The sequence below is a fragment of the Tiliqua scincoides genome, chromosome 1 (genome assembly GCF_035046505.1).
Source record: "Tiliqua scincoides isolate rTilSci1 chromosome 1, rTilSci1.hap2, whole genome shotgun sequence".
In the NCBI taxonomy this organism is placed as follows: domain Eukaryota; kingdom Metazoa; phylum Chordata; class Lepidosauria; order Squamata; family Scincidae; genus Tiliqua; species Tiliqua scincoides.
Window position 1 is genome coordinate 182,567,677 of NC_089821.1, and position 15,366 is coordinate 182,583,042.

Below are 15,366 nucleotides of genomic sequence, written 5' to 3' on the forward strand. Positions count from 1 at the left end.
GTTCAATTCAAATTACTTTTCAGACTCAATCAACAGCCTAAATTCAGCAGGGATTAAAAAACCCCAAACAATTATACTGACCATGCTATCATTATTACTACTCATTCTACCTAGACTTATTCTTCAGACCAGAGGAAACAAAGCCCAGGACTGCACCTGTTGATAAGACAACCATCTAGACATTCAGATAGATCATGTGTTCTGGTTACTCCTTCCACGCTAGAGCCAAAACTGCATCTTGATCTACTCTGTTAACATAATTCTCTAATCCAGGCCATTCATAAAACACTGGCTTTCATGACCTATTTTCTCTGCTCTCATGTCTTCCCTCTACATAAATGAAGTGGGGCTCTCTGGGGGATTTTTGTAGAAGTCCCAGTAATATAGTTTCTATATTACACGTGCAGCCATGTTATAATTTATTCAGTTTCTTCAGTAACAGATAACTACAATTAAAATAAGCTACACTTAAAATTTTTAGAATTATTTTCTGAGGAACACATGATGGCCACACACTAGGACCAGAGGAAAAGGAGCAGCAACCACTGCCTGTACTTCAAGGCCTTGATTGTATTTAATTTTTAAACGGCATGCATTCCTCAGTTTATCCCACTACTAGGTACTAATCTTAAACATAAACACATCTGCCTCTTTACCCAATTGTCTCTGAGCTTTGCTACTGTACCTCATTTAGCCACAATCCCCATTAGAAACAGGAAAAGATACAATATGACCCTTGTTTTCTGAAAGTACTCTGCTTCTTAGCAATCAATGCCAGAGGTAGCAAAAAAGATACTTTGAGAAGTGTTGTTGTCTAGAAAAGGTTAGATATTGTCACACATCAAGATTATTAATCAATATTCTTTAGATTATTCTCCCTTTATTTTTGCCCATTATAAAACATTCTGGTTTAATCAAGAATTTATGTATTTTCCTATAACTTGATTGTAATTCTGCCCTGCACTTTCCTCTACAAACCTTTCTGCTAAAATATATTGTTCCTCCTCAATATTCCAAGTGCATTTATTTAGCATTAATAATAAACTTTATTTATATCCCGTCCTTCTCCCTAAAGGGACCCAGCATTTAAATCTCAATGCATACAAAGTAGAAATATGCAGTTACAAGCCACATCATTGCAACAGTTTGTGATCAAAAGAGACTAACCCACCCACCAGTCCCAATATTTGTATGACCATGTATCCAAAACAGGTTTACCTCACTTATTTCAATGGAACTTCCAGTAAAAATCTATTTTAGGTGGTCAAGCCATGCATGAATACTTTGGAGGACACATTCCATTATCACACAATTTTATTATCACACAATATCAATTTTATACCATACACACATAGTACGCCACAATCGATTAATAATCCTGCTATAAAAAATACAGCAGTGAGAACAGTATTTGAAGCTACCATACGCTGATCAATTTTAACATGTTAGGATGAACACCATCCTGCACAACTAGAGCCATTAAAAATATGAGAGTCATTTTACCATTTGATTTCCCAGTGCCAAGTAGTTACCATGAAAAATGGCATAATGATTTGACATTAAAAAGAAAATAAATTGGAAAGGGCAAGTTTCAAAGTATCAATCACTGTCAACAAGGCTGTCAGCTCAAGCCCTGAATATCACCTTACTTCCTAAACAGATCTACAGGTGCAAAAAATGATGCAGAGTCAGCTTCATGCATCCCATTTCATTCCAACTCTACAGTTTTAAAAAAAGTCAGACAAATTATTGAACTACACTATTTTTTTATGAATTTAGAGCAATTATATCCAAAGACCCCTGATGCAAAACCCAGCTGAAGGCCGCAAAATTAACAGCACAACGCCATTTCCAATTTATTCCTGATTTGTGGGGATAGAATCAGTACTACATCCTGCTGTGTCAGCAAAAGGAAATATGCAGGAATACAATAGTATTTTTGGTATAGCAATATAACCCCCAGAAGACACTGATGCTGGGGCATGCTGGGAGACAAGAAGGTTCAGAACAGACCCAATACTTGCTAAAAGGTAGATTCTTCTCCAAATAGCAAAATACTATGGTAGAATTCATGGTATAGTAAAGACATTTTTATAGAAGTCAATAGAGAGTTCATTGCCCAAAGCTTCCTCCCCCATGTCAGCACAGTGACGAGCATGGAATTCCAATACGCAGAGGAACTAATCAAGGTACTGCATCAGAAACAAATAATCTCCAGCAAAGAAATACAGATCATACATCAAGCAAAAGGAATAGAGCTGCCTTGCTCCGCCCCCAGGAATATACACCTGGGAATTCTGTGAAGAGTAGCTACTGCCAAAGAAAGCATTTTCTACAATGAACTAAGTAGGAAGGGGAAATTCATAACATACATCTCATCTCCAAACTTTTACAGATATGCTGCTACAGAACACCAGGAACCTCAACGCTGCCATCAATTGGGCTGTGAGCACAAGGCACTTTACAAGGGTGAGCAAATATAGGGTCTCACTGGTAGTCAAACTACAAAGGTATGTCTTATGAACATCCATCCTCCTCCTCCCACCAAGCAACCTAAGGTGTGGATTTTTCAAAAACTCAGGGCTACAGTGTGCTTGACTCTCAGCTCCTAGCAATATGGAAGAATGGACTACCTTAATCATCCCATCCCAGCAGTGCAAGAATGAGGCCTACAGTAGCAATGGCAGCAGCACTCAATGAGATGCTAACAGTTTCTCTGTAGTGCTGCCACTTTTTTCCTCCTTGGGCTCATGTATCTCTCAGACAAGTATGATGGACATGATAGTAGCAGGGACAGCAGTACCCAGCATGGGAATGCTGCCATAGCATGTTTTCATCAGTCTAATGCAGCTTTCAAAGGGGCATGCACAAATAAAGGCTGGTAAGTCCATGTTATTATGCTGTCAGAATTCACTCTACCATTGATACTGTTCAACACAAGCTGTGGTTCTGCTAGTTTTCTGTGTTCAGATGGTTAGTAGATAGGAAACCTTCTCCTGAAGAGTCAGTTATCCTGGATGGGAGACTAGAGCATTCACCACAATGGGAGGAGGCTAGTGCATTCACTAACGCCAGTGGTGTATGCATCCAGCCCACAATCTTGCCACTAAAACAACAACAAAGATGAAGAGGTAGGTTCCAGAAACTTGATGTCCACTCAGAACCCTCCTTCTCATCAATACTGGTATGATATAAACAAAGCAGTGTTGCTACCATGTGGTGGAGGGAACGAAAGAAAAAATTGATAAGTTGTGCAGGAGAAAGCACTAAGAGACACTGGCAACCAACCAAATATGAAAAAGGTATGGCTAGACACAACAAAAGCACCCAAACAAAATAGTTACCTGAAGGAGGCTGTTGTCCTGTGTGCCAGTCACTCTGACTGGCCTTCTAACTGCTATCTCGGGTGTATGTGTACATGGCTCTCCTAACAGCCACTCTCCTAATAGCCTGCAGCTCTACTGAACCCTGGAGTCTCTTGTATGCTGAGCTTGTACTGTGCTACAGTTGAACACAATGCCCCTTCAGCACAGGGGTAAGTGACTGTGATCCCTGGGTAAATGTAGTGAGCTAGGCTTCTAGGGAACTAGAAAGGCCCAATCATGAGCCTCTCTTCTGCAGCTGTATGATTAGGGACTACCCTCTGAAGCATGAGGGTTGGAGTCTAGTCCTGCAGTTCTCCTTTTCCCTCTACAGTTATTGCTGCTGCAAGGGCACCCAGAAAGTAGCCTTTGCCTTGTAGAGGCAACATATTCATTTCTCAAGGTGGAATTTAAGCCGCATTTCTTACACTGCTCTCTCCCACTGAACTAACAGTAAGATCCTGTGATCTGGTATTGTAGGTATACTCTGTCTTGTGTATGTGTCACATTCTCACCCCACCCCCAATAGCTCCTCTTTGCAGTGAGCATGCTTCCCCATACGGACATAAGAACATAAGAACAGCCCCACTGGATCAGGCCATAGGCCCATCTAGTCCAGCTTCCTGTATCTCACAGCGGCCCACCAAATGCCCCAGGGAGCACACCAGATAACAAGAGACCTCATCCTGGTGCTCTCCCTTGCATATGGCATTCTGACATAACCCATTTCTAAAATCAGGAGGTTGCGCATACACATCATGGCTTGTACCCCATAATGGATTTTTCCTCCAGAAACTTGTCCAATCCCCTTTTAAAGGCGTCTAGGCTAGACGCCATCACCACATCCTGTGGCAAGGAGTTCCACAGACCGACCACACGCTGAGTAAAGAAATATTTTCTTTTGTCTGTCCTAACCCGCCCAACACTCAACTTTAGTGGATGTCCCCTGGTTCTGGTATTATGTGAGAGTGTAAAGAGCATCTCCCTATCCACTCTGTCCATTCCCTGCATAATTTTGTATGTCTCAATCATGTCCCCCCTCAGGCGTCTCTTTTCTAGGCTGAAGAGGCCCAAACGCCGTAGCCTTTCCTCATAAGGAATGTGCCCCAGCCCAGTAATCGTCTTAGTCGCTCTCTTTTGCACCTTTTCCATTTCCACTATGTCTTTTTTGAGATGCGGCGACCAGAACTGGACACAATACTCCAGGTGTGGCCTTACCATAGATTTGTACAACGGCATTATAATACTAGCCGTTTTGTTCTCAATACCCTTCCTAATGATCCCAAGCATAGAATTGGCCTTCTTCACTGCCGCCCACGCATTGGGTCAACACTTTCCTCAACCTGTCCACCACCACCCCAAGATCTCTCTCCTGATCTGTCACAGACAGCTCAGAACCCATCAGCCTATATCTAAAGTTTTGATTTTTTGCCCCAATGTGCATGACTTTACACTTACTGACACTGAAGCGCATCTGCCATTTTGCTGCCCATTCTGCCAGTTTGGAGAGATCCTTCTGGAGCTCCTCACAATCACTTCTGGTCTTCACCACTCGGAAAAGTTTGGTGTCGTCTGCAAACTTAGCCACTTCACTGCTCAACCCTGTCTCCAGGTCATTTATGAAGAGGTTGAAAAGCACCGGTCCCAGGACAGATCCTTGGGGCACACCGCTTTTCACCTCTCTCCATTGTGAAAATTGCCCATTGACACCCACTCTCTGCTTCCTGGCCTCCAACCAGTTCTCAATCCACGAGAGGACCTGTTCTCTAATTCCCTGACTGTGGAGTTTTTTCAGTAGCCTTTGGTGAGGGACCGTGTCAAACGCCTTCTGAAAGTCCAGATATATAATGTCCACGGGTTCTCCCGCATCCGCATGCCTGTTGACCTTTTCAAAGAATTCTATAAGGTTCGTGAGGCAAGACTTACCCTTACAGAAGCCATGCTGACTCTCCCTCAGCAAGGCCTGTTCGTCTATGTGTTTTGAGATCCTATCTTTGATGAGGCATTCCACCATCTTACCCGGTATGGATGTTAGGCTGACCGGCCTATAGTTTCCCGGGTCCCCCCTCTTTCCCTTTTTAAAAATAGGCGTGACATTTGCTATCCTCCAATCTTCTGGCACCGTGGCCATTTTGAGGGACAAGTTGCATACCTTAGTCAAGAGGTCTGCAACTTCATTCTTCAATTCCTTAATAACTCTTGGGTGGATGCCATCAGGGCCCGGTGACTTATTGATCTTTAATTTATCAATGAGGTCTGAAACATCTTCTCTTTTAACCTCTATCTGACTTAACTCCTTGGTCAGGTGGGGCCGTTCGGGCAGCGGTATCTGCCCGAGGTCTTCTGCCGTGAAGACAGATGCAAAGAACTCATTTAATTTCTCTGCCATCTCTAAGTCTCCTTTATCTCCCCTTTCCCTCCCTCACCATCCAGAGGGCCAACCGCTTCTCTGGAGAGTTTCCTGCTTCTAACATATTTGAAGAAGCTTTTATTATTCCCCTTAATGTTGCTGGCCATGCGTTCCTCATAGTCTCGCTTGGCCTTCAGTATCACCTTCTTACATTTCTTTTGCCACAGTTTATGTTCCTTTTTATTCTCCTCATTAGAGCAAGACTTCCATTTACGGGAGGAAGCTTCCTTGCCCTTCACAGCCTCTCTAACTTGGCTGGTTAGCCATGCAGGCACCCTCCTGGATTTAGTGGAACCCTTCTTTCTTTGCAGTATACACCTCTGCTGGGCCTCTATTACTGTTGTTTTAAGCAGCCTCCATGCACTCTGGAGAGATTGGACTCTTTTTACCCTCCCTTTCAACCTCCTTCTAACTAGCCTCCTCATTTGAGGGAAGTCCGCCCGTCGAAAGTCAAGGGTTTTTGTTAGAGATTTGCCTGGTATTCTTCCCCCAACGTGCACGTCAAAACGGATCACAGCATGATCACTGTTCCCCAATGGCTCAGTAACATTTACATCTCTAACCAGGTCCTGCGTACCGCACAAAATTAAATCCAGAGTCACCTGTCCTCTGGTGGGCTCCGTGACTAGCTGATCTAAGCCACAGTCATTTAGCACGTCAAGAAATCCCGTTTCCTTATCGTGACCAGAACACAAATTGACCCAGTCAATATGAGGATAATTGAAGTCCCCCATGATTACAACCCTGTCCCTCCTTGTCACCTCCCTGATCTGTTTCCTCATTTCAAGGTCCCTATCCGATTTCTGGTCTGGAGGACGATAGCACGCCCCCAGTATTACATCGCTGCACAAGCCTGGTAATTTAACCCACAGAGATTCTACGGTGGAGTCGGACCCACCTTCAATCTCTACTTTGCTGGATTCTATCCCTTCCTTAACATAAACGGCCACCCCACCTCCAACACGCCCCTGCCTGTCCCTCCTGTAGAGTTTATAGCCCGGGATTGCGGTATCCCACTGATTCTCCGCATTCCACCAGGTTTCCGTTATGCCCACTATGTCAATGTTTTCCCTTGTCACCAGACATTCCAGTTCTCCCACCTTTGCTAGTAGACTTCAGGCATTCGCATAAAAGCATTTGTACATGGACTGCCCCAGGATGCGCTGCTTATTCGCTCCTTTGTCCCCGCATCCTCTCATTGTGCCAAACTGTCTATCACATCCCATCACACTACCTTTCCCAATTTCTTCTCCTACTCTGCCTTTGTCTTGTTGTTCTCTAACCTCCCCATCCTCATCCCATAGGGATGAGGAGTCCCGAACCGGATGTCCCTCGGCTCCTGTCGGCCTTCCCCCAGGGATCAGTTTAAAAGCTGCTCTGCCACCTTTTTAATGTTATGCGCCAGCAGTCTGGTTCCATTCTGGTTCAAGTGGAGCCCGTCCCTCTTGTACAGGCCCCGCTTGTCCCAAAGAGTTCCCCAGTGCCTAACGAATCTAAACCCCTCCTCCCTACACCACCGTCTCATCCACGCACTCATCCCTATTTTGAGCATTACCCTAAACATCATCTACCTGGAGTCTTTGGTATCACCGCAGGACTCAAGCACATATCCTGGTGGCTTGTAGCCTATAGGTTCTAAACGAACACCTCTGGGGCTATGGAGTGGGCTGACATTTGTAACTAGAAGGCCACTCCTTCCTTGCTTAGTTGTCTACGGCTCAGTCCCTATCAAAAGGATTATTTGTAGGCTACTGCTAGCAATAAGAATGTAAAAAGAACCTTGCTGGATCAGGTCTAGGGACCAACTAGTTATTGGGGGTCAAGGATTCAACTAGATCAAGAGTCCAACTAGGAAGCTGTAAGATACAGCTGTAAGATACAGCTTCCTGTAACACACAGTGCCCCACCAGATGCTTTTAAGAGCGCATAAGACAAGAAACCCATATCCTGTTGCCACTCCTTTGCATCTGGCATTCAGATATGCATCTTAGTTTCCCAATCTTAGCTCAGAGACTTTGGGCATTTGCATAACACCACCTATATATTGGGTCCTCTGAGAAGAGCTACTTGTTTATCCCTGCTATGTTTGAATTGCCAAGGGATTTGAACTCCAGATCGAGAGGAATCTGAGAGTTTATGACTACAAGTGTGAAGGCACAATCCTAACCGGGTCTACTCAGAAGTAAGTCCTATTTTGTTCAATGGGGCTTACTCTCAGGAAAGTGTGGTTAGGGTTGCAGCCTGAGTTGCAGATCTTCCTAGCCAATGGGGTCATAGAAGACAGATTGGATAATGCTTTGGGAGCATTTTTAAAACTGTGTTAAGGATAAAGTGTGGACAGAATTTGGCCACATCATCATTAGATCCCTGCCATCACTAAATAGCAAACTATTTTGCAAGGGTGTCATGGGAGGGGGCAGAGGCAGCATCGTGATTGGTAGAGGAGCGCCAGGGATATTATAGAAGTGCCTGGTTGAGTAGCACTTGTTTCTGTTGCTCTTGTTTTTCTTTCAGTTTTAATGCCAGAAGTGCACAGCATCACAAACACATTACACCAGTCATCGTACCAAGACTGTAGGCCTGCACATTAATGATTTAGCCATTTCTGACCACCAGATGAACACCAAGCAAAGTAAACCATAACTTCCAAAGGATGTTGTTAAAGATGGCAGCGTGTTACAAAGTACTGCACCTAATCAAGTGGCAAAACTTCTACTTAGCCAAGTCCATCTCATGATGATCTTTTTGGTGTCTTACATATATGCAACATTTGAAGAAATATCACAGCTAGAGCCATATAATTGGGGCAGCTACCCTGGGCCCCGTGCCTTCATGACAAACATACTGCCTTAATTGGGATATATAAGCCCTCACTGGTTGAGTTCCCCCAGGCCTGCACCACACTCACATCCTTCTAGGAATAGCTTTAATCACAACTAAAAAAGAATCAATTATTGCAAATTGCAATAACATTGCAAAAATAAGTGGCACAGCCATGAAGCCACCCTTCTAAACATTGAGTTCACCAGCCTTTTCCATGGCACCCCCAAAATGCAACTTGTTCATTCTAGGTCCTACTATAAATAAAAATAATTGCATTTTTCCATGAACACACCTGTCTGTTCTGTTCTGTTAATTCTGAAGAAGAATTAATCATCACATTACAGCAAGGCCACAGTAAATGATAATGGATTTAACTTATCAGGGTCCAAAGCATGACTTATTGACTGCACTCGTATACTTTATTGCTTCCTAGCACTCACAGGCCTTCTAATCTTTATGATATATGCATCACTGTCCTATAACCAAGACTGAAGGTCAAAATGAGGAAGAATAAGCAATAAAATACATAGAAAATATGTAATTAGAAGTTTTCTTGTACACCCCACACAATCTGTAGAATACAAGGTATAGATTGCCCAGAGAATCTAGAGAAGTACAGAGCTATATAGTTTTCTTAGCACTTCATGTCAAACACTTATATAAGGAGATGCTTACAGTCCAGGTGTTTTTTCTTGGGCCCCATCACTTCATGTGTGGTTGCTTTGCAGACGGCTCTAGCTACAGCTGATCCTGTAACGCTGTACTGAGCAGCTGCGATGCGATCTGTCAGCGTCTGCCCCGACATCTTTGACTAATTCTAGGACTGTTGCCACTTCTGCAAAGGGGAAAACACAAAACAATTGAGGGTAAGGAAAAAGAAAAAAAAGAATCATCTTCAGGGATCTAACCAGTGGCAGCGTATTTCTAAACCCTGGTCCTTTATTCACTCCTTTTCCCCCTCCCCACTGTTGTGTAAGTGTTTGCTTTGCAGGAATATCTATGAGACAGTGCCTAGGGCAAATCGGGGTATTTTTTGAGACTGGTAAAGGAAAATAAACCAACACACACTGACACTGTGAAATGGTGGGGAGAGAGATCTTTCCCTCCCCCAGGCTTACAACCGTGTCTCTAGATCAATATGATGGCGGTTCCTGAAAGCCTTAGCCAGAAAGGCCAACTATCTCATCTCCCTTGTTTATCATGGAGAATGGAGAAGAAGGAGAGAGAGAACCCCTAAGCAAAAGATCTTCCAGCCTGGGCCTTCCTGGCTAAGACAGAACCCTGAGGGGGATCAGAGGATGCATTAAACAGCCAGGCTCCCACACGGCCTCTATCATCATCATCATCATCACCATCACCACCACTTCCTCCTCTCCCCCCCCCCTTCTACTGCAGTAAAGGGATTCTCTCGCCTTCCTTCCAGCGTTGCTCTCTCCCTGGTGGGAGCTTATCAAAGGCTTGCGCCATGTTATGCCCTTTCGGTCCCTTTCCCCAGGTCCTCAGCCAACTCTTCCTTCCAGACCACCGCAGGAGGCCGCCTGGTCCCATTAGGCAACCCCACGCCTCAGCCCCCCTCCCCCCGCATTATTCCCTACCCTCTCCAAGCCTCTCCTCGCCCTCTGTAACGCAATGCTCTGCTCTCCCTTTCCAACAGGGAGGAAACGATACCAGAGGCGGCGACTGCTGATACTGCGTTTGGTTACTCGTGCATATCAGCATCCCCCCCCCTTCCCAGTTCCGCGGAAGGGATGCTGAGGGGGCCAGATGGCGGGCCAGGCCTCTCCCCCTCCCCACAATGGCTTGCAAGAGCCCAGGCGGCGGCAGACCTGTCAGCGCGCTCTCGTTCTTCTGGGGGCTGCCGCGCCTTTTCCTCTCCCCCTGCACGGCTCTGGCGCTGCCTTCTGCTCGCGAAGAGGCCCCTGTCTCCCCGCCCCCTGCAACCTCCCCCGCCTGCTCGTGGCTGCGCCGAGCCCCCAGCCCCGCGCGCAGCAGCCACCTGGCTCCAATGCGCGCCAGAAGACGCGCCCAGGGCGCACGGGTGGCTTCCTCAGGTGCAGCAGCAGGGAGTGGCGGCGGAAGGCAAGGGCTGCGCCGAGGCTTGCGGGGGGCTCAGTGGCTGCTCTCCACGCCCGGGAGCTGTCGCTATTTCTAGCCTAATCCTCGCCTGCTCGCCCGGCAGCCTAATCCCCAGGGCGGCCACCAGCCTCGCCTGCGGTGCCAGAGCCTGGCTGGATGAATGAATGAATGAACGAATACGCGCGCGCGCACCTGGCCCTCTTCTCTGCTTGCTGCGGCCTCGCAGGTTCGTGGCTTCTCCAGAGTCAGCTGACTGGCAGCGGACGAACCGGGCAGCCCTCTAGGGGGCCGTCAGGGACGGGAGAAGCCCCTGGTACTCTTAAAGGGGACACTCCACTCAGCCAGCAGCGGGAGGGGGCATCCCCGCCTTGAGCTCTCCAGCACGCCAGGGCAGCAGCTTCCGGCGTCGCTGTTCACCGGCGCTGGCTGAGGCTGCAAGCCTATGCACGCTTTCCTGGGAGTAAGCCCCACTGACTCTAATGGGATTGACTTCTACGTAGTCATGCACAGGATTGGGCTCGAAGGCTGCCATCCTATCCACACTTACCTGGGAGTAAGCCCCATTGACTCGAATGGGACTTACCCTGAGTAGACATGTATAGGATTGGGCTCGAAGGCTGCCATCCTATCCACACTTACCTGGGAGTAAGCCCCATTGACTCGAATGGGACTTACCCTGAGTAGACATGTATAGGATTGGGCTCGAAGGCTGCCATCCTATCCACACTTACCTGGGAGTAAGCCCCATTGACTCGAATGGGACTTACCCTGAGTAGACATGTATAGGATTGGGCTCGAAGGCTGCCATCCTATCCACACTTACCTGGGAGTAAGCCCCATTGACTCGAATGGGACTTAGCTTCTGAATAGACATGCATAGAGCTCAGTCCTATCCAACTTTCCAGCTCTGGTGCAGCCACAATGCAGCCCCAAGGTAAGGGAACAAATGTTCCTATACCTTGAGGAAGCCTCTGTGACTGCCCCCCCTCCACCACCACAGCACGCAGTGCACACCCCATTGGCACAGCTGCACCAACACTAGGAAATTGGATAGGATTGGGCCCTAAAGCAGCACCCCTATCCACATTTTCCTGGGAGTAAGCCCCATTGACTATAATACGACTTACTTCAGAATAGACATTCATAGGCTTGGGCTGTAAGTCCCCATTGGAAGATACTACTTCCAATGCATCCTTGCATGCTCGTTCTGCTTCTACTTTCCCCCTCCCCTTTCCTAGAGCCTTACTCATCTTTTCTGTTTGAGTAGACTTTAAAAAAAAATCATTTTGATTTATTTGTCTTAAAGCGTTTGTTTCACATTTGTAAAATTGTTTTTTTTAAATTGCAATGTTTAAAATAAAGATTTAAAGTTTTAACTATTTTCCAGCACAATTTCATGCATGTATACTTACTGCTCTCCTCCTTATACTTAGCATTACAGCTTAACATAATAAATGAGAATTATTTAAGAATAGTCTCATGATGGTCAGTGTTAATCTATATATTTATACACATAAAAATATTTATCTGTAATGATATCAAGTTAAATAAAGAGTACAAAAAATCAGAATGTGACATCAAGCAAATCAGATAGTGCTATTAAGGCTGCAATCCTATCCACACTGGCACATTTGAAGGTGGCCACAGACTGAAAACCAAAATAATAAATGATTCTACATTTAATCTGTGTTGTATTTTTGTTTAATGGATGGGGGGCCCTGGAACCTGGAAAAGCTCTTAAGGGGAGCCAAGAAAAGGTTGAGAAACTATTCTTCAAATTATGTCATGATAATACTAGATTTTCTCCTTGTCCTTTCTTGGTCTTAAGTAAGGTCTTAAGTAAGCACCTTTAATTCTAGCAAAACTCAAAAACTGCCCTATTTTAAAACAAAAGCATTATTGCCCTTTTGTTAAATTACATTTGATCTTCATTATCATAACAAAGTGAGCAACTCTCACTCATAAGTCACACAACTCTCACTCATAAGTCACACAACAGTCATAACCACAACTCATAAGTCATGAGTGTGGGGGCATGTTGGAAAGATGTTGATGCACCTAATTAGTCATATAATTAAGTAAACCTGAGTCAGCCTGCTATTAGCTACAGTGCCTTACAATTTTGCTGCCTGTTTAAAGGTGCTGTTTTCATACCATTTTTTCTTGGATAGTCACCTAATGGAGGTTTACTGACAATTCAGAAATATGTTAATGTTGAGTAGTAATTTTGAATTTAATCCTGAAATGACTTCTTCTAGGCTAAGTCTAGCTGTATAGACTTAGTACTTGTTTCCAAATGTATAGCTTGTTTATTATTTCAGGTAGACTACAGTTACAATAAGCTATGGATTATTGTGCAGTGCGATCCTATCTTGCACTGGAATAGGCAGGCCGGGAGGTCTGCGCTGTATCTGGCGCAAAATAGGAGTCCAAAGTGGCTAAGTTGGAGGTAAGGGGAAACTCTTCCCCTTACCTCTGGCTAAGCCACCGCAACCCCAATGGGTCTCCTCAGACTTGTGCCACCTCTGGAGGTGGCATAATCCGAGGAGCACAGAGCAACTTGCAACTGCTCCATGCTGCTTGAGAAGGGGGGGAAGGATCAGACATATCTGCCAGGTTCCAGCCCCACCTCTTTCTCCCCACCCGCCCACCCCAGGACTGCCCTTCGCCCGCCCTTCCCCTGCCTCCCTCCTACCTCCTCCCCGCCCTTCTCAGATCCTTGCATCGGCAGAGCTTGGCCAACGCAAGCTTCCCCTTTCAAGTCCACGTGGAGGCTGCATTCAGCCTCTGTGGACCAGCGTATGTCCCTGTGCCAGCCCAGCTGACTTTTGAGGAGACGCAAACATCCTTTACTGCACATTTGCAACCCTCTTAAGCCGCACAAGGGACTTGCGCCAGCCCAAGGTGCAGTTTGGATTGCGCCCTTAGTGTTACATGTAACGTAACATTACATTAACTTACATCATATTATCTGCTGGCATCCTTCAGTCTCGGAAGACTATGGTATCGCGCTCTGAATAGTATTCTGGAACAGAGTGTCCTCTCCAGTGCGCGAAGCCTGGGTAAAGTAGATACAGAGGATAGACTGTTTCCCATGCAGCAAATCCCCCCTCTCCACGTCGCGGAAATGTTCCAATGGAAAGGCAGAGGCCAATATGGTTGGTTCCAGCAGCATCGCAGGAGTTGCCAGAACGTGACTGTGTTCAGCCATGAACTGCCTCAGGGTCTCCGGCTCCAGATTTTGCCTCGAGGTTGACTCCCGAAGCCTTTTCCATAACTGGATGTAGCCACAAGGCAGTGGAATTGACATCAATATTAACAATTGACATCATATTAACAATTATGTAATTGTTAGTGTAACAATTATTTTTTAAAATTAGCAAAATTTGGGTCATCCTGATGGACAGTAGGGTGTAAGGAAGAGGATCAGATGTTTTGCGAGGGCTACATAGGAATGTAAAGCATACAGTTATTGGAAGGAAAACTGTTGATGGGTTATAGGGCAGCAGCCTTATTGCTACTCTTGACAATTCCCTTATAGAAGTGAATGACAGTTATTTTATTATATGCGAGAAAGTGATTGGGAGCACCTGGGGACACTATTGACAAGAAATGTTCTTTGACACTGGTGATTCTTCTATCAAAGTGAGAAGAAGTCATGATCTCCACCAAAACTGAATCCTCATTTGTAGTCCATTACATTCTCTAGGAGAATATCAAAAGACTGCATTCATAAACATTACTGAGGAGGGCAAACTGAGCCCCCCCTCCTGTGATATTGGTGACTCAACTATTTGAGTCACAGGACAGCTTTTATTTCCACATAATTTTTATTCCATTTTTCAAGGCTTCTTTTGCCCCAGATAACTCAACAGGAGATGGTGACTTAATGCAGTGACTATTTCCCCAAAAGCAGATACATTGGGCCATCCTTATTCACAGAACTGAATATACACGGGGGCTGAGCCTACAGCTGGAAGGTCTCAAAGACCTCCCAGGCACAACTGGAAGTCACACCCGGGACGCTTTCTGAGGCACAGGGAAGTTGCATGCTGCCTCCCCGCACTTCAGAAGGCCTCCCAGAGACTTCTGAAAGGCACTTCCTGTTTTCTGGCAAGGACCTCCCGTGAATTTCACGAACCTTGGAATTCGGTATCTGTGGAGGATCCTGGCCCCACTGTATTTACATTCTGTCATCGTTGTACATTGGCTTTCTTCATTGTGGTACTTTGGCTCCATTATGGGGTATGAAGTTAAAGGACAAGGCTAGGTTAGGTCTCACAAATGGCACTGCGGCAATAATCACTTGCTGTCATGGCCCAGACATTTTGCACTTTGTTACTATAATGAAGTATTCATAATTCCTTGCTCTTCTCCAAAGATGGAACTGCTCCCTGCCCTGCTAAGTGACAGTAGCAGCACTCAGGCTGAAGGAAAGATAGGGAATGATGAGATACAAACCGATCTGAGGAATGCTTCCTCTGCCAGCCATCTTTGGTCATGTCTTTGGATATTGCTGCTGCTGTTGAAGAAGGAAGCAGTGACTTTCTGGAGACAGCAGCTGTTCTAGAACACTCATCCCCCCATACAGCTCTGGCTTCATAGAGTTCAATCCAAGAAGAAGCTCCTTTTGGGGGGGGGGGAGAAAGAGAGCCTTTGGATCCAACTCATACCGTTTAACCATCTCCATTAATT

At 45.6% G+C, this 15,366-nt stretch overlaps 1 protein-coding gene across 1 annotated transcript in view; it reads right to left on the reverse strand.

Annotated features, from left to right (window-relative positions):
- Positions 1-9,400, reverse strand: part of SNAP91 (synaptosome associated protein 91) — an 81,172-nt gene extending 71,772 nt beyond the window's left edge. Inside the window, exon 1 of the mRNA XM_066609864.1 lies at positions 9,271-9,400. Coding sequence (XP_066465961.1) covers positions 9,271-9,400 — 130 coding nt within the window. The remainder of the gene's footprint in view (positions 1-9,270) is intronic.
- Positions 9,401-15,366: the final 5,966 nt, after the last annotated feature.